Source organism: Bos taurus, chromosome 4 (assembly GCF_002263795.3).
Source record: "Bos taurus isolate L1 Dominette 01449 registration number 42190680 breed Hereford chromosome 4, ARS-UCD2.0, whole genome shotgun sequence".
Taxonomy (NCBI): domain Eukaryota; kingdom Metazoa; phylum Chordata; class Mammalia; order Artiodactyla; family Bovidae; genus Bos; species Bos taurus.
This window is the reverse complement of record NC_037331.1, coordinates 60903519-60931408: the sequence shown is the minus strand read 5'-3', so window position 1 is coordinate 60931408 and position 27890 is coordinate 60903519. Positions and strand designations below refer to the sequence as shown.

Sequence of the window (27890 nt, the reverse complement as noted above, 5' to 3'; positions counted from 1 at the left end):
CCTGGGTATTGTATTCTTTTTGATGCAATGGAACTGCTTCTAGAACTTCTCTTTCTGATCTTTCATTGTTATTGTATATATATCCAACAGACTTCTGTGTATTGATTTTGTAACTTGCAATTTTACCAAATTCATTGGTGAGTTCTGGTAGGATTCTGGCATCATCTTTAGGATATTCTATGTATGGTACCATATCATCTGCAGACAGTGACAGTTTAGCCTCTTCTTTTCTGATTTGAATTCCCTTTACTTCTTTTTCTTCTCTGATTGCTGTAGGTAGGACTTCCAAATCTATGTTGAATAAAAGTGGTGAGAGTGGACATCCTTTTCCTGTTCCTGATATTAGAGGGAATGCTTTCAGCTTTTCACCACTGAGTAGGATGCCAACTGTAGGTTTGTCATGCTGCTGCTAAGTTGCTTCAGTCGTGTCCGACTCTGTGCAACCCCATAGACAGCAGCCCATTAGGCTCCTCTGTCCCTGGGATTCTCCAGGCAAGAATACTGGAGTGGGTTGCCATTTCCTTCTCCAATGCATGAAAGTAAAAAGTAAAAGTGAAGTCGCTCAGTCGTGTCCGACTCTTAGTGACCCCACGGACTTCAGCCTACCAGCCTCCTCTGTCCATGGATTTTCCAGGCAAGAGTACCGGAGTGGGGTGCCATTGCCTTCTCCGAGGTTTGTCATAAATGGCCTCTAATATGTTGAGATATGTACCCTCTATGCTCACTTTCTGGAGAGTTCTTATCATAAATGGGTTCTGAATTTTGATAAATGTTTTTTCTGCATCCATTGAGGTGATCATATGGTTTTCGTTCTTCAATTTGTTGATATGGTATATCACATTGATTTTCAGATGACGAAAAATCCTTGCATCCCTGGGATGAATCCCACTTGATCATTGAGTATGATCTTTTAAATGTATTGTTGGGGGTTACTAGTATTTTGTTGAGGAATTTTGCATCTGTGTTTATCAGTGATATTGGACTGTAGTTTTCTTTTTTTGTGGTATCTTTGTCTGATTTTGGTATCATGATGATAGTGGCCTCATAAAATGAGTTGGGAAATTTTCTTTGTGATTTTTTAGAACAGTTTCAGAAGGATAGGTGTTAAACGCTTTTCTAAAATTTTTTTAAGTTCACCTGTGAAGCTTTCAGGTCCTGGACTTCTGTTGGGTTTTTAATCACAGTTTCAGTTTCAGTGCTTGTGATTGGTCTGTTCATTTTTTATATTTTTTTTCTGGTTCTAGAGAGACTTGTACCTTTCTAAGAATTTGTCCATTTCTTCCAGGTTGTCCATTTTATTGGCATACAGTTGTTCATAGTAGTCTCTTATGATCCTTGGTATTTCTGTGGAGTCAGTTGTAACTCTTTACATTTCTAATTTTACTGGTTTGAGTCCTCTCCTTTATTTCTTTGAGTCTGGCTAAAGGCTTATCAGTTTTATCTTTTCAAAGAACTAGCTTTTAGTTTCACTGATCTTTGTTATTGTTTTGTCTCTCATTTATTTCTTCTCTGATCTTTATGATTTCCTTCCTTCTACTAACTTTAAAAGGTTTTGTTTGTTTTTTTTAATCTAGCTGTTTTAGGTGTGAGGTTAGATTATTTGAGATTTTTCTTGTTTCTTGAGGTAAGATTGTATTGCTATAAACGTCCCTCTTAGGACAGCTTTTGCTGTACGCCTTAAGTTTTGGACCGTTATGTTTTCATCCTCATTTGTCTTTAGGTATTTTTTTATTTACTCTTTGATTGTTTTCAGTGATCCAATGGTTGTTTAGTAGCATCTTGCTTAGCTGCCACGTGTTTGTGTTTCTTAGAGTTTTTTTCTTCTAGTTTATTTCCAATCTCATAGCATTGTTATCAGAAAAGATGCTTGATAACACAACATCTTTTAGGATTTTAAATAGCTCAGCTGGAATTCTATCATGTCTACTAGCTTTGTTCATAGTAATGCTTCCTAAGGTCCAGTTGACTTCACACTCCAGGATGTCTGGTTCTAGGTGAATGACCACACCATTTGGGGTATCCGGATCATCAAGACCTTTCTTGTACAGTTCTTTTGTGTATTCTTGCCACCTCTTCCTAATCTCTTCTGTGTTATGTCTTTACCATTTCTGTACTTTACTGTGCCCATCCTTGCGTGAAATGTTTCTTTGATATCTCCAGTTTTCTTGAAGAGATCTCTGGTTTTTCCCATTCTATTGTTTTCCTCTATTTCTTTGCACTGTTTATTAAAGAAGCCTTCTTATCTCTCTCTTTTATTCTCTGGAACTCTGCATTCAGTTAAGTGTATCTTTCCCTTTCTCCCTTGCTTTTTACTTCTCTTCTTTCTTCAGCTATTTGTAAAGCTTTCTCAGACAACCATTTTGCCTTCTTGCATTTATTTTCCTTTGGAATGGTTTTGGTCACTGCCTCTGTACAGTGTTACAAACCTCCAGCCATAGTTCATAATCATAGTTTACTAGATCTAATCCCTTGAATCTATTTGTCACCTCCACTGCATAATCATAAGGGATTTTATTTAGATCACACCTGAATGGCCTAGTGGTTTTCCCTACTTTCTTCACTTTAAGTCTGAATTATGCAATAAGGAGTTCATGATCCGAGCCCCACTCAGCTCCCAATCTTGTTTTTACTGGTTGTATATAGCTTCTCCATCTTCAGCTGCAAAGAATATAGTATTTTGGTACTGACCTTCTGGTGATGTCCATGTGTAGACTTGTTTCTTGTGTTATTGCAAGAGGGTGTTTGCTACAACCAGTGTGTTCTCTGGACCAAACTCTGTTAGCCTTTGCCCTGCTTCATTTTGTACTCCAAGGCCAAACTTACCCGTTACTCCAAGTATTTCTTGACTTCCTATTTTTGCATTCCAATCCATGATGAAAAGGACAACTTTTTTTTTGGTGTTAGGTCTAGAAAGTCTTATGCTGCTGCTAAGTCGCTTCAGTCGTGTCCGACTCTGTGCAACCCCATAGACGGCAGCCCACCAGGCTCCCCCATCCCTGGGATTCTCCAGGCAAGAATTCTGGAGTGGGTTGCCATTTCCTCCTCCAGTGCATGAAAGTGAAAAGTGAAAGTGAAGTCACTCAGTCGTGTCCGACTCCTAGCGACCCCATGGACTGCAGCCCACCAGGCTCCTCCGTCCATGGGATTTTCTAGGCAAGAGTACTGGAGTGGGGTACCATTGCCTTCTCTGTAGAAAGTCTTATAGGTCTTCACAAAACCATTCAACTTCAGCTTCTTCAGCATCAGTGGTTGGGGTATAGATGTGGATTACTGCAATATTGAATGATTTGCCTTGGAAAGGAAGAGAGATCTGTCGTTTTTGAGATTACACCCAAGTACTGCATTTCAAACTCTCTTGTTGATTATGAGGGCTACTCCATTTCTTCTAAGGGATTAGTGCCCATAGCAGTAGATTTAATGGTCATTTGAATTAAATTCTCACTTGTTCCTGTCCGATTTGCGTTGATTCCTAAAATGTCAATATTCACTCTTGCCATCTCCTATTTGACCACTTCCAATTTACCTTGATTCATGGACCTAATATTCCAGGTTCCTATGCAATATTGTTCTTTACAGCATCGGACATTACTTTCACCACCAGTCCCATCCACAACTGGGCGTCATTCCTGCTTTGGCTCAGCCTCTTCATTCCTTCTGGAGCTATTTGTCTGCTCTTCTCCAGTAGCATATTGGACACCTCCTGACCTGGCAGGTTTGTCTTTTGGTGTCATATCTTTTTGCCTTTCATACTGTTCATGGGATTCTCAAGGTGTACTACATTTCAGATGTGCTGCATAGCAATTTGACATTTGCATACATTATGAAATGGTCACCTCAGTAAGTTTAGTACGTCTGTCCCCAAAGTTATTACAGTATTACCATTTTCCTTATGCTGCATATTATATCCCCATGGCTTATTTATAACTGGAGGTTTGTAGCTCTTAATCCCCTCACTTATTTCACCATCCCCCTCAATGTCCTCTCGTCTGGCACCACCCATTTCTTCTCTATGTGAGTCTGTTTTCATTCTATTTTATTTGTTTTTGAGATTCTACATGTTGGTGAAATCATACAGTATATCTGTCTTTGTCTGTCTGACTTATTTCACTTAACATAATACTCTCTAGTTCCATCCATGTTGTTGTAAGTGGTAAGATTTCTTTTTTCAAGGCTGAGTAACATTCCATTCTGGGGCTTCCCTGGTGGCTCAGTGGTAATGAATCCACCTGCTAGTGCAGGAGCCACAGGTTCAATCCCTGGGTTGGGAAGATCCCCTGGAGAAGGAAATGGCAACCACTCCAGTATTCTTGCCTGGGAAGTCCCATGGACAGCAGAACCTGGCAGGCTACAGTCCATGGGTCGCGTAAGAGTTGGACAGGACTTAGGGACTAAACAACAACATTCCATTGCATATGTTTACATTTCTTTATTCATTTATCAGTGGACACGCACATTGCTTCCATATCTTGGCTATTTTAAGTAACACTGCAATGAACATTGAGTACATGTATCTTTTCAAATTAGTATTTTCGTTTTCTTTGGGTAAATACGCAAAACTGATATTGCTGGATCATATGGCAGTTCTATTTTTAATTTTTTTGAGAACTCCATACTGTTTTCCAGTGGACTCATCAATTTTCAGTCCCACCGACAGTACACGAGGGTTCCTTTTTCTGTACATCTTTTGTACAGCTTGTTCTTTGTTGTCTTTTTCATAATAGCCATTCTGACCGGTGTGAGGTGTTATCTTATTGTGGTTTTGATTTGCATTTTCCTGATTAGTGATGTTGAACATTTTTTCATGTGTCTGTGGCCATCAGTATGTTGTCTTTGGGGAAAAAAAAAGTCTATTCCTCTATCCAGCTTTTTAATTGGGTTGTCTTTTTGTGTTGTATGATTTCTTTGTATATTTTGGATATTAACTTATCAGATATATTGTTTGCAAATATCTTCTCCCAATTAGTAAGTTGCCTTTTTGTTTTATTGATAGTTTGCTGTGCAAAAGCTTTTTAGTTTGATGTAGTCTCATTTATTTTTGCTTTTGTTTCTATTGATGGAGACAGATCCAAAAAAATTATTGGTAAGACAGTTGTCAAAGAGCCTACTGCCTATGTTTTCTACAAGTAGTTTTATGGTTTCAGGTCTTACATATAATTCTTTAATCTATTTTGAGTTTTTTTAAGATAGTGTGAGTAGTCCAGTTTCATTCTTTTGCATGCAGATGTCCAGTTTTCCCAACACCATTTATTGAAGAGGCTTTTCCCCATTGTATATCCTTGCCTCCTTTGTCACAGATCAGTTGGTCATGTAACCTCGTGTTTGTTTCTGAGCTCCACTGATCTGTGTTTTTTCTGCCAGAACCATGCTATTATGATAGCTATCATAACCATGCTGTCACTATACCTTTGTAGTATAACTGGAAATCAGGGAGCGTGATGTTTCTAGTTTTGCTCTTCTTTCTCAAGATTGTTTTATTATTTGGGGTCTTTGTGTTTCCATACAAATTTTAGAATTACTTGATCTAGTTCTGTGAAAAATGTCATTGGTGTTCTGATAAGGATTACACTGAACCTGTTAATTGACTTGGGTAGTATAATCATTTTAACAATAGTAATTCTTCTAACCCATTTGTCATCTTCAGTTTCTTTCATCAGTGTCTTATACTTTTCCAATTGTTTTCTAAGTCTTTTACCTCCTTAGATTTATTTCTAGAAGTTGTGTTCTTTGTGATGCAACTATAAATGGGATTGTTTCCTTAATTTTGCTTTCTGATCTTTTGTGGTTAGTGTATAGAAATGCAAGGGACTTGTTAATTTTTTTGTCCTGCAACCTTACCAAATTCATTGACCAACTTAAGTAGTTTTCTGGTAACATCCTTAGGATTTTTTTATGTATAGTATGTCATCTGCAAACAGTGACAGTTTCCCTTCCTTTCCAATTTGGATTCCTTTTATTTTTTTCTTTTCTGATTGCTGTGGCTAGGACTTCCAAAATTGTTGGGGGGAAAAAAAAACCATGAGAGTGGACATCCTTGTTTCTGATCTTAGAGGAAATGCTTTCAGCTTTTCACCATTGAGTATGATGTTAACTGTGGGTTTGTCATATATGGCCTTTATCATGTTGAGGTAGATTCCCTCTATGCCCCTTCTCTGGAGAGATTTTGTCATAAATGGGTGTTGAATTTTGTCAAAAAGCATTTTCTGCCTCTATTGAGATGATCATATGGTTTTTATTCAATGTGGTATATCACACTGATTGATACAGATATTGAAAAATCCTTGCACTCCTGAGATAAATCCCAGGTGATCATGTTGTATGATCCTTTCAATGTATTGTTGGATTCAATCTCTTAGTATTTTGTCAAGGATTTTTGCATCTATGTTCATCAGTGATATTGGTTTTTTTTTTCTCTCGTATCTTTTCCTGGTTTTGGTAGCAGCATGATGGCGGCTCCAGAATGAGTTTGGGAGTATTCTTTCATCTGCAGTTTTTGGGAACAGTTTCAGAAGGATAGGTGTTAACACTTCTCTAAATGTTTGATAGAATTCACCTGTGAGGCCATCTGGTCCTGGACATTTGTTTGTTGAAAATTTTTAAATCACAGTTTCAATTTCAGTACTTGGAATGATCTGTTCGTATATTCTATTTCTAGTTCAGTGTTAAAATATTTTACTTTTCTAAGAATTTGTCCATTTCTTCTAGTTGTTCATTTTATTGCCATAGTGTCTTATGATCCTTTATACTTCTATAGTGTCCAGTGTAACTTCTTTTTCATTTCATATTTGATTGATTTGAGCCCTCTCTTTTGCTTGATTAGTCTGATTAAAAGTTTATCAATTTTTCAGAAAGTCAGCTCTATGTTTCATTCATCTTTTCTGTTTTCTTCATCTCTATTTATTTCTGCTCTGATATTTATGATTTCTTTCCTTCTAACTTTGGGTTTTTTTTCTTCTTTCTCTAGTTGCTTTAGGCGTAAGTTTCTGTTGTTTTAGATTTTTGTTTCATGAGTTAAGACTGTATTGCTATAAACTTACTTCTTAAAAGTGCTTTTGCTGCATCCCATAGGTTTTGGATTGTTGTAGCTTTCATTTGTCTCTAGGTACTTTTTTTAATTTCATCTTTTGATTTCTAATCTCATAGTGTTGTGGTCAGAAAAGATGCTTTATATGACTTTAGTTTTCTTAAATTTACCAAGGCTTGCTTTTTGGCTCCCAGCATGTGATCTGTCCTAGAGAATGCTCATGTACAATTGCAAAGAATGTATATTCTGCTGCTTTCAGATGGAATGTTCTATAAATAACAATTACACTCATCTGGTCTCAAGACTCATTTAAGGCCTTTGTTTCTGTATGGATTTTCTGTCTAGATGATCTGTCCATTGATGTTAGTGGGGTGTTAAAAGTTCCTCACAATTTTTGTGTACCTGTTGACTTTTTCCTTTTATGACTTATCGTTTCCCTTATGTACGGAGGTGCTCCTGTGTTGCCTGCATATATATTTACAATTGTTAAATCTTCTCCTTGGCTTGACCCCTTGATACGTGTGTCCTTCTTTGTCTCTTTTAAGTCTTTAAAGTCTATTTTGCCTGATATGAATATTGCTACTCCAGATCTTCTGATTTTCATTTGAATAACTTTACCCATCCCTTTAATCTGTTTTCCTAGATCTGAAGTGGGTTTATTATAGACAGCGTATATACAAGTCTTGTTTATGTATCCATTCAGCCAGTGTATGTCTTTTGGTTGGAGCATTTAATCTGTTTACATTTAAGGTAATTATTGATATGTATGCTTTGACTGCAATTTAAAAAATTGTCTTGGATTTGTTCTTGAAGGTCTTTTTTATTTCCCTTCCTCTCTTGTTCTCATGTGGTTTGATGACTATCTTTAGTGTTCTGTTTGGACTGCTTTTCTTTTGTGTATCTATTGTTGATTTTTGGCTTGTGGTTACCATAAGGTTTTGCTATAACAATCTCCCTCTATGTGTGTGTGTGTGTACGCATCTCTCGCTCTCTCTGTATATACATATATATATACACACACAGACACAAGATTTTTTTTAAGTTGCTAGTCTTTTAATTCCAAATGCATTTCCAATATCCTACATTTTTAGTCTCATGATTGCTGGTTTTGATACCATATCTGTGTGTGGACAAATATGTATGTTTGCCTTTATAAGTGAGCTTTCCCGTCCATGATTTTCCTCGTTCTGGTTGTGGCCTTTTCTGCCTAGAGAAGTTCTTTTAGCATGTGTTGTAAAGGTGGTTTGGTGATGCTGAATTCTCTTAATTTTGTTTGTTTGTAGAGCTTTTGACTTCTTTATCAAATCTGAACTAGAGCCTTGCTGAGTATTCTTGTAGGTTTTTCCCTTTCATCACTTTAAATATATCCTGCCATTCCCTTCTCACGTGCAGAGTTTCTGCTGAAAAATCAGATGATACCCATATGAGGATTCCCTTGTATATTTTTGTTGCTTTCCCTCCTTGTTGCTTTTAATATTTTCTCTTTGCCATTTTCAATCAATTTTTGTCAGTTTGATTAATATGTTCCTGCTTGGATTTATCCTGTATGGGACTCTCTTCACTTCCTGGACTTGAGTATTTTCTTTCCAATTTTAGGGACGTTTTCAGCTACTCTCTCTTCAAGTATTTTCTCAGGCCCTTTCTGTTTTCTCTTTCTGGGCCCCTTATAATGCAAATATTGGTGTTTAATGTTGTCCCAGTAGTCTCTTAGGGTATCTTTTCATTCTTTTTTTCTTTATTCTGTTCCATAGCTTTGATTTCCATCAATGTTTTAAAGCTCGCTTAGTCACTCTTTGCCTCATTTATTCTGCTGTTGACTCCTCCTAGTTAGTGTATTTTTCATTTCAGTTATTGTATTGTTCATCTCTATTCTTTAACTCTCTGGCTCTTTGTTAACCATTTCCTGTATCTTCTCAGCCTGTGCTATAACAATTCTTTTTCTGAGATCTTGAATCATCTTTACTATCATTACTCCAGATTCTTATTCAGGCAGATTTCCTATCTCTACTTCACTTAGTTTTGGGGGGAATTTTATCTTGTTTTTTCATCTGGACCATATTTCATTGCTGCCTCATTTTGTCTAATTCCGTTTCTCAGGCTGCCTTTTTATAGTTCCTCTTGCTTTTGCTGTCTGCCCCCTCGTGGGTGAGGCTGTTCCATGGTCTCATGCAGCTTTGATGGGACTGGTGCCTATTCCTGGTGTGTGAAGCCAAGTCATGTGCCTCTGGTGGGCAGGGATGTGTTTGGAGGTGGCTGTGGGCTCAGGACTTCAGGTGACCTGTCTGCGGTAGGTGGTGCTGAGTTCCCACCCTGTCGGTGGTTTGGCCTGGGGCATTCTGGCACTGGAGCCTAAACGCTGTTGTGTGGGGCCAGGTCTCGGTGCCAAAACAGCAACCTGTAGGAGAGCGGACACTATATGCCCTGGGCCTCTACCACCAGTGTCCTTCCCCCTACAGTGAACTGCAGCTGACTCCTGCTTCCCCAGGAAGACACCCCCGAGGCCATCAGGTAAACTCTGTTCCAGGTGCCCACGGAGTCACTGCTTTGCCCTGGTTCCCAGTGCTCATGAAACCTTGTGTGCACCCTCCAAGAGTGGAGTCTCTGTTCCCCTAGTCCTGTGGAATTCCTGCTCTCAAGCCCCACTTGCCTTCAAAAGTCAAATGCTCCTCTTGCCAATGTTAGACCCCCAGGCTAGGGAGCCTGACATGGGACTCAGAAATCTCAACCGTGTGGGAGACAGCCCCTGGCAGGAATGGGATTTGATTATATCACGAAATTGCCCCTCCTACCATCTCACTGTGGCTTGTTTTGGTAGGTTCCAGTCTCTCTTTCTGGTGGTTATTCACCAGTTATTTGTAACTTTGGTGTTTTTGTGAGAGAAGGTGAGCTCCTTTTATTCTGCCATCTTGTTTCCTCCTCTAAGAAGATTTAAAAATGTCCAGTCTATTTTTATTTTTTGACTTTGGTTCTAAGGTATGTAATTAAATGGAAAGAGAAACACATGCAGAATTATTTATATGATCGTAATCTCTCTGTAAAAAACAATGAAGGATGAAAAGTATTATATATGTGTGTATGTGTGCACACGTGTTAGTTGTTCAGTCATGTCTGACTCTTTGCGACCCATGGACTCTAACCTGCCAGGCTGTTCATGGGACTCTCCAGGCAAAAATTCTGGAGTGAGTTGCCATTTCCTTCATATATATATGTATCAGATCAGTTGCTCAGTCATGTCCGACTCTCTACAACTCCATGAATCGCAGCACGCCAGGCCTTCCTGTCCATCACCAACTCCTGGAGTTCATTCAGACTCACGTCCATCGAGTCAGTGATGCCATCCAGCCATCTCATCCTCTGTCATCCCCTTCTCCTCTTGCCCCCAATCCCTCCCAGCATCAGAGTCTTTTCCAATGAGTCAACTCTTCGCATGAGATGGCCAAAGTACTGGAGTTTCAGCTTTAGCATCATTCCTTCCAAAGAAATCCCAGGGCTGATCTCCTTCAGAATGGACTGGTTGGATCTCCTTGCAGTCCAAGGGACTCTCAAGAGTCTTCTCCAACACCACAGTTCAAAAGCATCAATTCTTCGGCACTCAGCTTTCTTCACAGTCCAACTCTCTCATCCATACATGACCACTGGAAAAACCGTTGCCTTGACTAGATGGACCTTTGTTGGCAAAGTAATGTCTCTGCTTTTGAATATGCTATCTAGGTTGGTCATAACCTTGCTTCCAAGGAGTAAGCGTCTTTTAATTTCATGGCTGCAGTCACCATCTGCAGTGATAGTGGAGCCCCCCAAAATAAAGTCTGACACTGTTTCCACTGTTTCCCCATCTATTTCCCATGAAGTGATGGGACAAGATGCCATGATCTTCGTTTTCTGAATGTTGAGCTTTAAGCCAACTTTTTCACTCTCCACTTTCACCTTCATCAAGAGGCTTTTTAGTTCCTCTTCACTTTCTGCCATAAGGGTGGAGTCATATTTTATGTTTGTGTATATAAGAAGTGGTAAGTTTTATAAGAAACTGAAAATAGTTATCTTTGGTGGGGGAGAACTGCAGCAATGGGAGTCATAGGTGGAAGGGACACTTTGTATTTCATTTTCTAATATGAAATTTTAAATTTCAAAATGCAGTTATTAAACCTAGAATTCGGCTCACATCCATGCTGAGTAAAGCAATAAACATGGACTCAAAAATGCAAGAAAATGTTAAAGACAGTATGTGCATATAGTAAAGTCAAACAAATAGTGTGGAGTAAAAATGAGTCACTTCTGACTTCTAGTCCTTCAACGTCACCAGGGTCTTGCGTAGCTTACCAGAGATGGGCTGTGGTATACAAGTGTGTGTACATGTACATACACATACCATCCCTTTTTAAAAATCAAATATGAATTGACTTAAACACTGTTCTGAAATATGCTTTTTTACTTAACAATAAACTTTGGAGATTGTTCTACAATGATGTACAATCTACATCAATACATACAGGTATACTTTATTTTTAAATAGGCTGTGTAGTTTTTAAATAGGCTGTATAGTTTTAACATATAAGTATTCTATATCTTTGCACAAAGATACATTACATATATTATTTTTGCACATGTATATACAATGTATTTGTGATGAATAAGTGTGTGATAGTATGTGTGTACTTATTGTGGAATTGTTGTGTTAAGGATATACATGTTCTTAACATTTTTATGTATTGTCTAATAGAGCTCTAGAATCAACTTATCAAAAAATATCCTTTTGAGATTGTGCTTGTATGTCTTCTCTTGATTCTGCAATGCAGAAGGCTAGATGCTGACAACTCCCTTCTGCTTTCCCAGGAATGAGGCTAAAGCTCATGTTTGTGGTCTTTCTCTGGCCTGCAGATTCAGGCTGGCATTTTTTTTTTCATGTTCACTAGCAGTCTGCTTGCTCTCAGGAGTGCAGGCACGGAGCCGGCCATAGGATGGCGTGTGTGTGTGAGGCACTGGAGCACTGCTGGTTCCCATGGGCCAGTCGGGGAGATCCACGGGTAAGGTGTCCCCTGTGGGCTAGCTTCTCGATGGGACCGTGAGTTAGGACTCATGCATGTGCTTGTATGCGTGCTGTTGTGTCTGACTCTTTGCTACCGCATGGACTGCAGCCTGCCAGGCTCCTCTGTCCATGGAATTTTCCAGGCAAGAACACTGGGGTGGGTTGCCATTTCCTACCCCAGGGGATCTTCCTGGCTCAGGGATTGAACCCACAACTCCTGCATTGGCAGGTGGCTTCTTTACCACTGTGCCACCTGGGAGGCCCCAGGAGGACTCTTAGAGGGCTTTACAGGGTCAGAGCCTCTCTGCTGTTCTCACACCAACTTTTCACCTCACTGCCATGTAGCTCATGAGTCTGTCATCTGGAGGAGGCAGGAGAGAAATGGATCCTTTTGGCAGCTTCCCACGCAGTTGGAGAAGCTGGGAACAAACTCACGCACATTTTCCTATCCAGGAGAAACCACCAGCTGAGGAGGTCTCTCTTGGCTCTGAGCTGTGCCACCTTGGGGGAAGGGTAACGAGGGTAAAATCAAACTTCCTCTTAAACCTAAGCTCACCTACTGCTCCAGAAGTGTGCTGAAAATGCTCCACTGAAAACAGACTTGCACAGAGGCGCTCTTGTCTGTGGGCGATTGTCTAAGACAGTACTGTCCGGGGGTTTCCACACTGCAGCTGGTTCACAGCCACTGCAGGGTCCAAGCCAGGACCTAGGTCTGCATGCCTATTAGCCAATGCATGGGCAGGAGAGATTCCTGCCAGGTTGCTGGCGTATGGTGTTGGATCCCAAAGCTCTCACGAAGTCAGCTGTGTCTGTAGATGGATGCCAAATTGTTTGGGGTGGGTGGCACAAACGAGGGAAAACTTACTCAGCCAGGTTGATGCCACTTCTGAAGTTGCTTGTCTTTTGTGAAGGCAGCTAGAAGAAATTAGTTTTCAGTAGTCTCTTCTCAGTGGTCAGATTTTAGCTTTCTCTTAGCTTTGTCCTTGTTCTTCAGGCACAGTTGAAGGCTAGAAGTTCAAGATCGAGGTGTTGGAAAGTTTGGTGTTTCCTGAGGACCACAGGGGAAGGATCTGTTCTGGGCCTCTCTCTTTGGCTTAGAGATGGCTGCCCTCTCACTTCCTCTCCATATGCTTTCTAAGTACTTGAGATTCCACATATTGTTAAAGCTAGCTAACAAACATTGGTATTTCTTATCCTGGCAGTTTCAAGATATCAATTTCTTTAGCCACTGTAATCAGAATGAACAAAAATGAAATTATAGCCAACTGACAGGGCCAATGTGTTGACTCCCTTGGGCACCTGCTCAGGGGATCGCCTCAGGGCCTCTGATGACCCAAACAGCTGTATTCTTTAGCCCCTAGGCCAAAGCTGTTCAGGCTCTAAACAAGCCTTGCAAAGAGTGGTAATAAAATGTTGTGAATACTTACTACTTTGCAAGTGATCTTTCTCTCTATGCTTCAAATACATGAGCAGACCTGTTCACTCTGGTTTTCATTCTTCTGGGAATGCTTTTGGGTACGGCACTGGCACTGCTGTAACCTGGGTCTGTGGCTCTTCCTCACCGGAGTGTGAACGTTTCTTGTTTTTCTCATCGGAGGACCTCTAATACACAGCACGGAGCCTGCTCCTCAGGAGGTTATGCATAACTAAACAAACAGTAGTAAATTAAGACAGACTTTTTCCTTCCCTCCTTTTTCCTATGCCCCATGGGGAGATACACTGAGCTAATCAGAGGAAAGGTAGAGTGTGGCAAATGTAGTATTTCTCTATAAATAAGAATACTAGAAGACATGTTACTGATGGTACTGAAATACTTACCACAATAAATACCCAGAAATACCACAATAAAAATAAAAGAACAGAAGTTTGCACGCATATATATCGACATAGTTCATTTGAGAATCTCAGTGCTATTTATTTCTATTGCAGCTAGACACAAAATGTTCAGATATAAAACAAATGATACATACTTTAAACACTTTTACAAAGGTGAAAATATAAAGATGACTATGGATTTATGTTTGCAAACAATTTTACTTCAAATCTGTGAAAACGGAACAGTTTATCAGACTTTGACACAGCTATGTTAGAATTACAGTGGACAAAATTGATGAAATCCTAATCAGTAGCCTATAGCAAAAAACTAGTATGACCTTCAACTATTCTAAGTACCGCTGCTACAATTTTCTATTTCTAAAAACTTTTATTTTGGGAGAACAAAACTGACTTTAGTGCTATTTTGAGAAAGAGAATAAACATTAAATCTTCAATCTCAACTTTTAAAGCTTAGGGCTCTTTAAGTATTTCTGCTAATCTTAAACTACTTTTGGTTCAGTGCTAACTTTTGAAATATCTTAATCAGTGTAATTTAAGGTCTTTTTTTTCTTTTTGTCCAGACAGTGCTCATGGTTTTTGTCTCTATACCAAAGCAGTAAGGCAAGAAAGGTTTTCCTTTTTCAGATCATATATCTATCCATTTTAAAATGCAGGGACTGAAAACACTACAAACAATCCTACCAATAGGAAATTAAGGCTGCTATGGCTTTCCTTTATATTTAAACCATAGGATTAGCAGTGTTATTGCCTACAAATGTTGAATGTATAAGCAGTTAGGCTTAAGTCACAGGACATCAATATTGCCATTTCTGTGTGTGTTTCAATTTCAGTTAATAAAACATTGTTTTCGCAATTACCTTTGATAAGTTTGAAGATGAAGTCAGAAAACATTACACAAAAGCTGAAACTGGGTGACTCTGCTACAGGTAAATAATGCCTGAAGGGACAAGAGTGGTGGTCTGGTGTCTGGTTAGTATCGGTGCACTGTGCCTCCAGCCCTGCACAGTGCAGGGCACACTCCAGCCAGCATGACACACGTATGGGCACCTTCAGTGCTCCAAAGGGCCTGGCCTGCTCAATTAGGCGAAATGTGTGGCTTTGCAAGAACTGCCAGGTGCCAGTTTGAAATATATCATTCTTTGAGGCAAGCCCTTCGAGATATGTGAAAGAGAAAAATCACATAACCTAGTCTGCAAAAGAGTTTCTAAAATCCTTTCCTAGTATGAATGTGAACCAGGCTTTGCAGAGTATATCTACCAGTGTTAGCACCATAGTTAAGCCTGAATTGAGGTAAAGACACACTCGCACACTTTGGGTAGAAATTACAACAGCAATTTTGAATGGGGTATTTACAGCAGTGTCCTTTCTGATTACTAAAAAAGCTGTTTGAAAAACCACTTGAGCCCAAGTATGTGTGTGTGTGTATATATAATACACACAAATATATATTGAAATTGATAAATTACAAAGCTAGGTATAAGTGTAGTGAAACAGAACTCATTTTTGAAATTCAAATTATATCATTTTTTTACTTCATCAAGCCAAAGATTTTGATTATCACAGAGCCAGTTTATCAACTAGCAACGCCCAGAAATTCTGTTTCTCAGAGTATAGTTAAGCTTGCTGTAGATGCTACCCAGTCAACATCCAGCTCCTTGCTCCATTTAATTAAAAAAAAAAAAAGGAAGTGGCTTCTCTCTTGCCCAACTATTTAGGTAGAAAAACCTCTCTGAGACTTGTATTTTCATTTACATAAAGGAATAAAGAGGAATGGGGAGAAAAGACCCTAAAACTTGGTTAAAATTATGAAGAGGTATGATATATTTCAGCAAATGAAAACCAAGTTTAGCTAAAGGATAACTGGACAAAAATGAACTAATAACTTTAAAAATTGCTTTTCCCTTCTCTTTCACATTACTTAACATATACGAAAATAAGTCTTAAATTTCTTATTTTCTAGCTTTTGGGGATACAATACAGACTGATTTTTCAAAGAAGAATAATTACCATTATTTATTAAATAAGACAGACCCCTGGAGTTTGAACAACACGGAATTCAGTCTCCAGGCAGAGATGGTCTTGGTGCTCAGGCAGGGGCACTACGACCAGCGCTTATGGCTCAGGAAGAAGCTGATCACGCCGCTGGACCAGGATCCTCAAAGACACTCATCAGCAGTATTTCCAGCTGACTCTGAGATCCAGATAAGAACAGGAGTAACTTTCCCCTGGAGCCTACAGAAACATTTTAGGGAAACAGTTTAACATTTGTTCTCAACTTAAATATTTAGCTGAATACTGCAGATCATTCTTCAGAAAACTCATGTAAACAGCCATTCTTCTTTTATAAATCTGCTGGTGCCAACTGCACCTAACTGGTAATATACATGGAGGTATAACTTAAATAGTATTCTTGCGAACATAGCTAACATATAAGGTCTTTCAGTTCCCTGTCAGTCAGTTCATTGACTTCCATGATCTTCTCTAAGTGCTCCATGTATCGGCTATGGTCCTGCAAAAAGTGAGGAACCCTCATGTTTTCAGTAACTGCCAATCCTTTTAAGCGATCCACATCTTCATAAGAGACCTGAAAAAAGAAGATGGGTTAATTTTTAAATGTAACTACCAGTTAAATTTTGAAGGGCAATTTCTTCCCTTGGTCTTAGTGAAGTTTGAAGTAGGTAAACTGGTTTTAAATTAATACCTGGAAAATAAAACTTTACTGTGTGAGATGCATACCATCACCATTTTGAAAAGTCTTTCTAGAAATTAAACAACTAAACAAATCTCCTGCCTAAATCTAAAAGAACTGAGAAAATAGAATGTAAATGCTGTACTAATGTATTAGGAAAATCAGCACAATTGTATATTAAATTCCTTTTTGTATTGAGAAATACAATTTGTGTTTTGTTAAATTTTCTTGCTTTGAAATTTTTAAGTATTTTAAAAAATTTCACATCTCTTTCATTCATTTGAGGAAGAAGCCAGTCTTTCACAGGTACTATATTAAGCTGAGGGGTAAAAATTTTAAGTTCTATAAATTACCTGTGCAATGCAAAATTCCAAACAAAACACAGTTGGTTTTACGTACTATTGTCTTCTGATCAACACTCAATTATTTTATTGAATATTTATGTCACTAAGTGTAGTAGGTGATAGGAAATAGGTTTGGTGTTGATACTGATGTAGTTTTATCTTAAACCATTCTGAGTTTAATGAGGCTAATGCTGGGAAATAAGGTGCTCATTTTAAGAAAAAGAAGATACACACATGGAATGGTAAGGGTTGTAAAAGCACCGTGTGGTGTCTGATTTGAATTAGAATGTCCTTATGATTTAAAACAAATATACAATTTGCTCACTGAAAAGGTCTAGAAGTATCAGCACCCCAGAAGTGATGCACACACCTTTTGCTGAGATCTTGTTTTCTAAATACCATTTCCCACTAAGAGGAATCAAGACTTCCTTGAAGAAATATCTAAGGTGAGCCCGGAATACTTTACTTTGCTGGGAAACATGTAGACATGTTTTTAAAAACCTAGGAGCAGTCACTGGAAGAGCTGAATAAAAGGGAGGAGTGAAATGTAACAGAATGCAAAGATCTCTATTTTGCTACTACCAGTGTAGTAACTGATTTGGGCAAAAATCATCAGGAGATGTTAAAACCATTTCTAGAAAGGTTAGAGAATAGTACATTTAAAGATTCCATCCCACAGATTACTTATTAATGCAGTGGTGTAAAGGTACCTTTACAATGGAGAGATCTGGCAGTAACTAACTTACCCGGGTGATTAAACACAGTACCACTAGTAATGGGACAGTAATACATGGTGTCTAATGTGACACACTGAGAGATACATGACTCATTTAAGCAGTATTTCTTGGCAAAAATGTTTAACCTGAAGCTAATTATAAGAAAACAGTCCAGATTCTAGGAATTCTCAAGGAAATTGTCCTGAATTCTTAAACATGTCGTAAAAAAGAAAGACTAGGGTGAGAGGGACTTTATAAATTAAGAGTTTAAAGAGAACAACTAAATGCAAGACATAAATCTTGACTGGATTTAGGGTCATGAAAAAGCTACAAGGGACATTTTAGAGATGATCTGGAGAATATGAAGTGGACTGTTTTTTCAGGCATTGTATGGAATCAATGATAAATTTCTTTAGAAAATCATATGGTCATGTCAGAATATCCTTGTTCTTGGGAGATCATGCTAATGCATAAAGATGAGTAGAGTTATACCTGCAGCTCACTTTATTTTAGAAAAAAATGCATATAAAAATTAATGATTCCAAGTTTCCTTTTCTTACTGTCCACAAAGAAATATTGTAACTTGGTTCTGTGACAGAACCCCATTTCTTCCCTCTTATTATCACATAAGGAATATGATTTTATTGCTAAAGAGTTTCAGCTTGAGACCTATTTAATCATGAAATGAGCTGGAGGAAATGCTGACCTGGTGTGTCCGGGAATTGTGTGCCGTTGGTCTCACTCACCTTCCCCAGGGTGGTCAGAAGATGGAAGTCAATGGTCTCTCTATAGCGGAGGATTTGCAGGATACCATCCAAGTATACCTGGTCTTTACTGAAACACCCTGGAGGAACCAAAATAGTGTTTACTTTCTGATGTTTAAAGAAGCTAAGTAACTAGATACCAGCCCATTCACTTTACTAGAGGAATCAGTCCTGTGTATAACAAAAAAAGGGGTGGAGCAAAATCAGAAATTTAACTATCACCGTAACATAAAGTGTAAGGTGCAAGGTCTGGAGAACCACCACGAGTGAGTTAAGTCAAACAGCTTCCCTTTAGGAATTCCTTTTCCTGGCTCCCCATCATCGAAACAGTATTTTCCCCTAAAGAAACACTAGTGATTTAAAATACATGATTCATAATTATCCCGCCCACCATCTGATCATAAACTTAACTCCCATGATACACTGAAGGCATCTGGGTGAGGAAGGCTGGGGAAGGCAAGCTGTAGAACAGCTAAGTCTCAAGGAGATACTCTGGAGACATGGGATTTCAGAAATCCCCCTCTTTTTTTTTTTAATAGTACCCTTTAACAGTCGATGATTTTGATACTACTCCTACGCTCAATGAAACAAAAAACTAGAACTGAATTTGTAAAGAATATGAAATTGTAATATAAAAATCAGGAATGAGATCTGAGCCTAGATAAAAAATGGTGTTCTACTTACAAAGAAAACCTTTCTCCCATTATGACATAACTTGTATAAATTTTTAAAAATTTTGCTCTAGGTTTAAATGGACTAGACGGAACTAGAATTCTACCAAATGGAGAATCATATATTAAGAAATTATTGTTCAAGAGTTCCCAAGATGCTGGACTAGGAATACCCTAAGCACACCTCTCAGAGGCATACCAAAATTATACAATTTACAGACCAAGTATCAATGAGAAAGACCAAAACCGACCAGAAAATATTTCTACAACAAAAGATACAAAGGAGGAACCACAGTTAGGTGGGCAGGAGGGGAGAAATCGAAGTACAGGTGCTGCTGCTGCTGAGTCACTTCAGTCATGTCCGACTCTGTGCGACCCCACAGACGGCAGCCCGCCAGGCTCCCCCGGTCCCTGGGATTCTCCAGGCAAGAACACTGGAGTGGGTTGCCATTTCCTTTTCCAGTGCATGAAAGTGAAAGTGAAGTCGCTCAGTCGTGTCTGACTCTTAGCGACCCCATGGACTGCAGCCCACCAGGCTCCTCTGTCCATGGATCCTCCAGGCGAGAGTCCTGGAGTGGGGTGCCATCGCCTTCTCCGGCAGTACAGGTGAGAGACCCACAAATGGAAGACTAACGGCAGGGAGAGAGACCCTTTACAAGGAGCAGGAAAATAAGCCCAGGCGCCCTGTGTGGGGAAGACAAGACCCCAGAATGTTTGGCTTTGAAGGTCAGAGGGACTTACTCTGGAGAGATCCATACGCTGTGGAAAAGAAAGACTCTACTCTTAAAGGAAAAGGTGCCCACGAAATTTCACATGCTCTGAGAGCCAGAAAAGGAGCAGTAATTTGAAAGGAGCCTGGTCAGAACTACTGTCAATCCTAAAAAATCTCCCAGAAAGGCAGAGGTCACCCTGGGGATCCAGACACGGGTGACAGCCACTTTGGGGAGTTGGTTCTACCATTTCAGAACTGCTGCTGTGAAGCACTGTTTTGGAATTCTCCCTGCAGCTTATAGCCTTGTGACCAGGTCCCAGGCCCACCCCATTCACCAGCCTGAAGGCACCAATACTGGGTCATCTCGGATCAAGCAACAAGCCAGGTAGAAATAAATCCCAACCATAGGCAGACATATACAAGCCCCGGGACAATGGCAGTTTCCTATACCAGGACTCAACCCAGCCCGCAGCAGGTGAGACCAGTCCTAATACCTGGTGCTGGTGGGCCTCAGCCCCCAGCAGGACAATAGCAGCTCGAGATACTCTGGGCATCTTAGCCAGCACTGCAGATCAGGTCCCACTTACCAGTGAGCCAACAAAATCGTCAGGACACAACAGACCAACTCCCAACCGTGTCAAAGACCAGTGAACCCACTGGGAGTTTCACCTCTGACATCATACCCAACCAACCATCAGGAACCCACCCACATGGCTGGCTCAGCAATCTGACAAAGCTCAGAAATTCCAGGAACTAAATAAACAATTCTGCATATTACTAGTCACATATTAAATTAGAAAAAAAGCAAAAAGGAGTAAACTTACATCTGAATATAAATAAACAAGTAGATATACAGTGAAATGTAAGTCGACTATATTCGCAAGCACTTAGGAGTTAAAGGATACCTGGCGTCCACAAGTGTCCCAGAGTAGGTATGAGAAACGGAATACGTAACGGGGAGATTTCCCAGAAGCCATATCAGGAGGTCAATTTTCATCACACCTTCTTAGACACAACGTGTTCCAGAAAATGCAGACGATATGCTCCTTTACTGGAGAACTGCAAATCGAAATGACAAGGTGTATCCCCCTAGCAGTAGCAGAATGGACATCTCACCAAATATCTGCACAGGATAAATGCTAGATAGGGGCATCCTTGGAGTGGCAGGGAATGGACACTGGTAACAGACACTGCAGAACAGGATGGAGGTTTCTCAGGGAAAGAGAGAGAGTCACCTGATGATCGAGCAGTAGCACTCCTGGCCAGTAAAGGGACAAAACCACAATGCTTCACGATGCTTAAAGACGCATGCACCCCACCCTTGACTGCCGCACGATTTACAGCAGCCAGGACAGAAGAGCAACAAAAGTGTCCATCAAAAGAGGACGGGATATAGAAGCTTAGATACAAACACACAAATGTATACTATTCCTCGTGAACAAGAAATGGAATAATGTCATCTGGGACCACACGACTGGACCTGCAGAACATTATACTGCACGACCAAAATCAGAGAAAGACACACATTCTATGATAATACTTAGAGGTGGAAACTAAGATTTAGCAAAAAAAAAAAAAAAGCAAACAACAAAAACCCAACAGTTTGAAGGATTCACAGCAGAGACTCACAGAGAAAAAACAAAACCATATAGTGCCCCCAAGAGAAGGAGCATGAGCCGGGATTTCCTTAGGTCGTTAGAGTTTAACAGGTCCCCATTTATACATTTGAATAGATCATCAGAAAGGACCTCGTGTATAGCACAGGCTTCCCTGGTGGCTCAGACGGTAAAGAATCCGCCTGAAATGCGGGAGACCTGGGTTCGATGCCTGTTCAGGAAGATCCCCTGGAGGAGGGCATGGCAGCCCACTCCAGTATTCTTGCCTGGACAATCCCATGGACAGAGGGGCCTGGCAGGCTACAATCCATGGGGTCACAAAGGGTCAGACCAAGACTGAGCGAGTAAGCAGTGTACAACACAGGAAACTAGACCCAAAATCTTAACAACTATGGGGAAAGAAGCCTAAAAAGAGTAGACCTCTGTCTGAAACTGAACCATGTGGGTGCACAGGAAAAATAAAACAACACTGTAAATAAGCTATATTTTAGTATCCACTAAAACTTAAAAAGCCTACCCTTGTCCAGGGGTTCCTTGCAGTCTGGTGATTACACATCCACATGGTCAGAGCAGGCTTGTGTGCCAGGGCTGAAGGAGATGCGAAGGCTGTGCCAGAAAATGACCTTGCTTGGAGCTGTAGTGCCAGATCCTCCTAGGATGAGACCACAATCTCCAGATCCAGTGGGCACATCCCACAGCTAACTGTTGGCTATGCCCACCAAGTCAGGCAGACTCTGTGGGCCAGATGAGCTTTGAGAGGCACCTGGCCTCCTCCTCTGCTGCTGGCTTCCCTATCTCTAGCCTCCCTCATTAAAGATGCCCAGAGTATGGACACAGCACCCTGCACAGAGATCTTCGAGGGCTTGGCATTCCCCTGGGCCAAAAGGAGAAGGGAGAGGAAAGAGACACACACAAGCGCTGGGCTGTGTGTTTTGCCACATCCCACTCTGGTTCACAACCCAGGGGTGGGAAACTTGCAGAATGACTCTGGATGCCTGAGTCAGGCATGAAGAAAGCCTGCTACCTGGTGGCTGTTTCTCGTAATTACACCGTTAACACAGGCACTGCGGAGTACACCATGTACGCAAGGACTGTGAGATGGGAAAGCATACCTGCCATCCAGAAATGTCCTGGCGAAGGTATGAGAAACAGAATTCACAGGAAGGCAGACTTCCCAGAAGCCAATTTCAAGAGGTCCATTTTCATTACACCCTCTTATACATAAAAACTGTCCCACCACAATACACACGTATCACTCCTTAGTGGGAGAACTGCAAATCTAAAGTACAAAGACCTGGATCCCCTGGCAGTCAACAGAATGGCCATCACCAAATGATTATACACGATTGATGCTGGAGAGGGACCTCGATAAACAGGCCCCTCCTACGATGTGGCGGGGAATGGACACTGCTAACAGACATCCGCAGAACAGAGGCTTCTTAGGGAAAGAAATACAGAGTCACCTGATAATCGAGCAACCGCACTCCTAAGTTGGTAAAGGGACAAAACCGAAATGCGTAAAGACCCACGCACCCTACCCTTGACTGCGGCACGGTTTACAGCAGCAAGGACAGAAAAGCAACAAAAATGTCTGGGATATAGAAACTCAGGTACAAACACACAAAGGAACATTACTCCTCCCAAGAAAGAAATGGAATAATGCCATTTGGGGACACATGGCTGGACCAGCAGAACATAACCAGAGGAAAAAAAAATGCAGTATGATAACATTTAGAGGTGAAACTTCAGATTTATCAAGATAAGAGCAGCTTTACAAAACAAGAGACTTACACAGAAAAAGAAAAAATATGGTGCCCCAAAAAAGAAGGTGCAGGAGCAGGGAATTCATTAGGTCATTGGGATTAAAAGGTACCCAGTTATAGACTTGAAATACATCCTCAAAGAGGACCTAGTGCATAGCACAGGGAACCAGACTCCAGACCCTAACAAATGTGTGGAAAAGCAGCCTAAAAGGAGTAGATCTCTAAATATCTGAATCTGAACCATGTGGGTCACAGGGAAAATAAATATGACACGTACATTGGCTGCACTTCAACATAAACTAAAAATTAAATAATAATAAAATGCCTGTCCTCTTACACGGGATCCTCAGGGTCCCGGTGGATACACATCCACATGGTCAGAACAGGCTTGTGTCCGAAGGCAGGGCTGGCAGAGGGCTGAAGGAGACGGGAAGGCTGTGCCAACAAATGACCTTGCTTGGAGTTGTAGTGCCTGGTCCTCTTTGAATGGGACCAAATCTCCAGATCCAGCGGGCACATCCCACAGCCTATTCTTCCCTAGTGCCCACCAAGGCAGGTGGATTCTGTGGACTGGAAAAGCTCTGAAAAGTCACCCGGCCTCCTCCTCTTCTGCTGATGGCTTCCCTATCTCTAGCTTCCTTCCTTAGAGTTGCCCCATGGATGGCTCACACCACAGTGCACAGAGATCTTCTAGGGGCTGACATTAACCCGGGCCAGTAGGAGAAGGGAGAGGAAAGTAAAACACACAAGCCCTGAGTTGTGTGTTTTGCCACACCCCACTCTCATTCACAACTCAGGGGTGGGGGGAGGGGGAGGGGGTAAACTTTCATAATGACTGTGGATGCCCAAGTCTGTGACTCAGGCATGAAGAAACGCTGCTGCCTGGTGGCTGTTTCTTGTAACTACACCGTTAATACAGGCACGGAGGAGTACACCATGAAAGCAAGAACTGAGAGATGGGAAAGCATACCTGCCATCCAGAAATGTCCTGGCGAAGGTATGAGAAACGGAATTCAGAGGAAGGCAGACTTCCCAGAAGCCAATTTCAAGAGGTCAATTTTGAACACACCCTCTTATACATAAAAACTGTCCCACCAAAATACACCCCATCACTCCTTACTGGAGAATTGCAAATCAAAAGGACAAAGACCTGTAACCCCTGGCAGTCAACAGAATGGCCATCACCGTATGATTACACACGACTGATGCCGGAGAGGGACGTCGACAAACAGGCCCCTCCTACGATGTGGCGGGGAATGGACACTGCTAACAGACATCAGCAGAACAGGACGGAGTCACCTGATAATAGAGCAACCGCACTCCTAGTTGGTAAAGGGAAAAAAACCGCAATGTGTAAAGACCCACGCACCCCACCCTTGACTGCGGGACCGGTTACAGCAGCCCGGACAGAAAAGCAACAAAATGTCCATCATGAGAGGCAGGGATATAGAAGTTTAGGTACAAACACACAAAGGAATATTACTACTCCCGAAAGAGAAATGGAATAATGCCATCTGGGGACACATGGCTGGACCAGCAGAACATTATACTGTGTGAACACAACCAGATGAAAAAAAAAATGTATGATAACACTTGAGGTGAAAATTCAGATTTATCAAGAGCAGCTTTACCATACAAGAGAGACTTACAGAGGAAAAAAAATGCCCCAAAAGAGAAGGTGCAGGAGCAGGGAATTCCATTAGGTTATTGGGATTAACAGGTTCCCAGTTACAGATTTGAAATATATCCTCAAAGAGGACCTACTGCATAGCACAGAGAACCAGACTCCAAACCCTAACCGATCTATGGAAAAGAAGCCTAAAACGGGTAGATCTTTACCTGAAACTGGACCATGTGGGTGCACAGGGAAAATAAACACGACACTGTAAATTATACTTCAGTATAAGCTAAAATTTTTTTTAAAAAGAGCCTACCCTCTTCCATGGGATCCTCGGGGTCCCGGTGAATACACATCCACATGGTCAGAACAGGCTTGTGTCCGAAGGCAGGGCTGGCAGAGGCTGAAGGAGATGCGAAGGCTGTGCCAGCAAATGAACTTGCTTGGAGCTGTAGTGCCTGGTCCTCTTTGATTGGGACCAAATCTCCAGATCCAGCAGGCACATCCCATAGCCTATTTCTACCTAATGCCCACCAAGGTAGGTGGACCCTGTAGACCGGAAGAGCTTTGAAAAGTCACCTGGTCCTCCTCCTCTTCTGCTGATGGCTTCCCTATCTCTAGCCTCCTTAGAGTTGCCTCAAGTGTGGTTAACACTGCCCTGCACAGACATCTTCGAGGACTTGGCATTCACTCGGGCCAGTAGGTGAAGGGAGAGGAAAGAAACACACACAAGCCCTTAGTTGTGTGTTTTGCCACATTCCACGCTCAATCACAACCCAGGGGGAAAAAACAACAAACTTTATAATGACTGTGGATGCCTGAGTCACAGACTCAGGCATGAAGAAAGCCTGCCACCTGGTGGCCGGTTTCTTGTAACTACACCCATAAAACAGGCACTGAGGAGTACACCATGCATGCAAGGACTGTGAGACAGGAAAGCATACCTGCCATCCAGAGATGTCCCGGTGAAGGGATGAGAAAAGGAATTCATAGGAGGGCAGACCTCCCAGAAGCCAATTTCAAGAGGTCAATTTTCATCACACCCTCTTGTACATAAAAACTGTCCCACCAAAATACACACGTTATCATTCCTTAGTGGAGAATTGCAAATCAAAAGGACAAAGACCTGGATCCCCTGGCAGTCAACAGAATGGCCATCACTGAACGATTACACACAATTGATGCTGGAGAGGGACCTCGACAAACAGGCCCCTCCTACGATGTGGCGGTGAATGGACACTGCTAACAGACATCAGCAGAACAGGATGGAGGTTCTCAGGGAAAGAAATATAGAGTCACCTGATAATCGAGCAACCGCACCCCTGGCTAGTAAAAGGACAAAAACCCAATGTGTAAAGATGCGCACACCACACTCTTGACTGCGGCACAGTTTACAGAAGCCAGAACAGAAAAGCACCAAAAATGTCCATCATGAGAGGCAGGGATATAGAAGCTTAGGTACAAACACACAAAGGACTATTACTCCTCCCAAAAAAGAAATGGAATAATGCCATCTGGGGACACACGGCTGGACCAGCAGAACATTATACTGTGTGAACACAACCAGAGGAGGAAAAAATACCGTATGATAACACTTAGAGGTAAAACGGAGAAGGCAGTGGCACCCCACTCCAGTACTCCTGCCTGGAAAATCCCATGGATGGAGGAGCCTGGAAGGCTGAAGTCCATGGGATCGCTCGAGTCAGACACGACTGAGCGACTTTACTTTCCCTTTTCACTTTCATGCATTGGAGAAGGAAATGGCAACCCACTCTAGTGTTCTTGCCTGGAGAATCCCAGGGATGGGGGAGCCTGGTGGGCTGCTGTCTGTGGGGCACACAGAGTCGGACACGACTGAAGTGACTTAGCAGCAGCAGAGGTAAAAATTCAGATTTATCAAGACAAGAGCAGCTTTGAAAACAAAAGAGACTACGGAGGAGAAAAAAAAACACCATATGGTGCCCCAAAAGAGAAGGTGCGGGAATAGGGAATTCCATTAGGTCATTGGGATTAACAGGTTCCCAGTTATACATTTGAAATATATCCTCAAAGAAGACCTAGTGCACAGCACAGGGAACCAGACTCTAAAGCCTAACAAATCTGTGGAAAAGAAGCCTAAAAAGGGTAGCTCTCTTATCTATCTGAATCTGAATCATGTGGGTGCACAGCGAAAATAAACATGACACTGTAAGTCAGCTATATCAATATAAACTAAAAATTAAATAATAGAAAAACCATGCCTACCCTCTTCCACAGGATGTTCATGGTCCCAGTGGATACACAGCCACTTGGTTAGAACAGGCTTGTGTCTGAAGGCAGGGCTGGCAGAGGGCTGAAGGAGATGGGAAGGCTGTGCCAACAAATGACCTTGCTTGGAGCTGTAGTGCCTGGTCCTCTCTGAATGGGACCACAATCTCCAGATCCTGCGGGCACATCCCACAGCCTATTTTTGCCTAGTGCTCACCAAGGCAGGTGGATTCCGTGGACTGGAAGAGCTCTGAATATTCGCCCGGTCTCCTCCTCTTGCTGATGGGTTCCCTATCTCTAGCCTCCTTCCTTAGAGTTGCCCCAAGTGTGGCTTACACCAACATGCACAGATATCTTTGAGGGTCTGGATCCACGCAGGGCAGTAGAAGAGAGAAGAAAGAAACAAAGACAAGCCCTGGGCTCTGTGTTTTGCCACATTCCACTCTCATTCACAACCCAAGGAGGAGGAAAAAACTTGCAGAATGACTCTAGATGCCTGAGTCTGAAGAAAGCCTGCCCTTGGTGGCCATTCTCGTAACTACACCCATAAAACAGGCACCGAGGAGTACAGGCCTGGGATTTCTTTGGAAGGAATGATGCTAAAGCTGAAACTCCAGTACTTTGGCCACCTCATGTGAAGAGTTGACTCATTGGAAAAGACTCTGATGCTGGGAGGGATTGGGGGCAGGAGGAGAAGGGGACGATAGAGGATGAGATGGCTGGATGGCATCACTGACTCGATGGACGTGAGTCTGAGTGAACTCCAGGAGTTGGTGATGGACAGGGAGGCCTGGTGTGCTGCGATTCATGGGGTCGCAAAGAGTCGGACACGACTGAGCGACTGATCTGATCTGATCTGAGGAGTACACC

General features: G+C 41.5%; 2 protein-coding genes across 13 annotated transcripts in view; one reads left to right on the top strand and one right to left on the bottom strand.

Annotated features, from left to right (window-relative positions):
• ANLN (anillin, actin binding protein) overlaps positions 1–27890 on the top strand; it is a 174811-nt gene that overhangs the window by 13568 nt on the left and 133353 nt on the right. The window lies entirely within an intron of this gene.
• Positions 13935–27890, bottom strand: part of MATCAP2 (microtubule associated tyrosine carboxypeptidase 2) — a 78540-nt gene continuing 64584 nt past the window's right edge. For 9 of the 10 annotated variants that reach the window (XM_059885874.1, XM_005205481.5, XM_003585969.6 and 6 more), the window contains 2 exons: positions 18376–18473; positions 13935–16464 (listed from right to left, as the gene is read on the bottom strand). In XM_059885874.1, the coding sequence (XP_059741857.1) occupies positions 16303–16464; positions 18376–18473 (260 nt within the window). In that variant the 3' untranslated portion in view covers positions 13935–16302. Of the gene's footprint in view, positions 16465–18375; positions 18474–20681; positions 20836–27890 lie in introns of those variants that run through there. The other variant, XR_009494233.1, reaches the window with a different exon arrangement.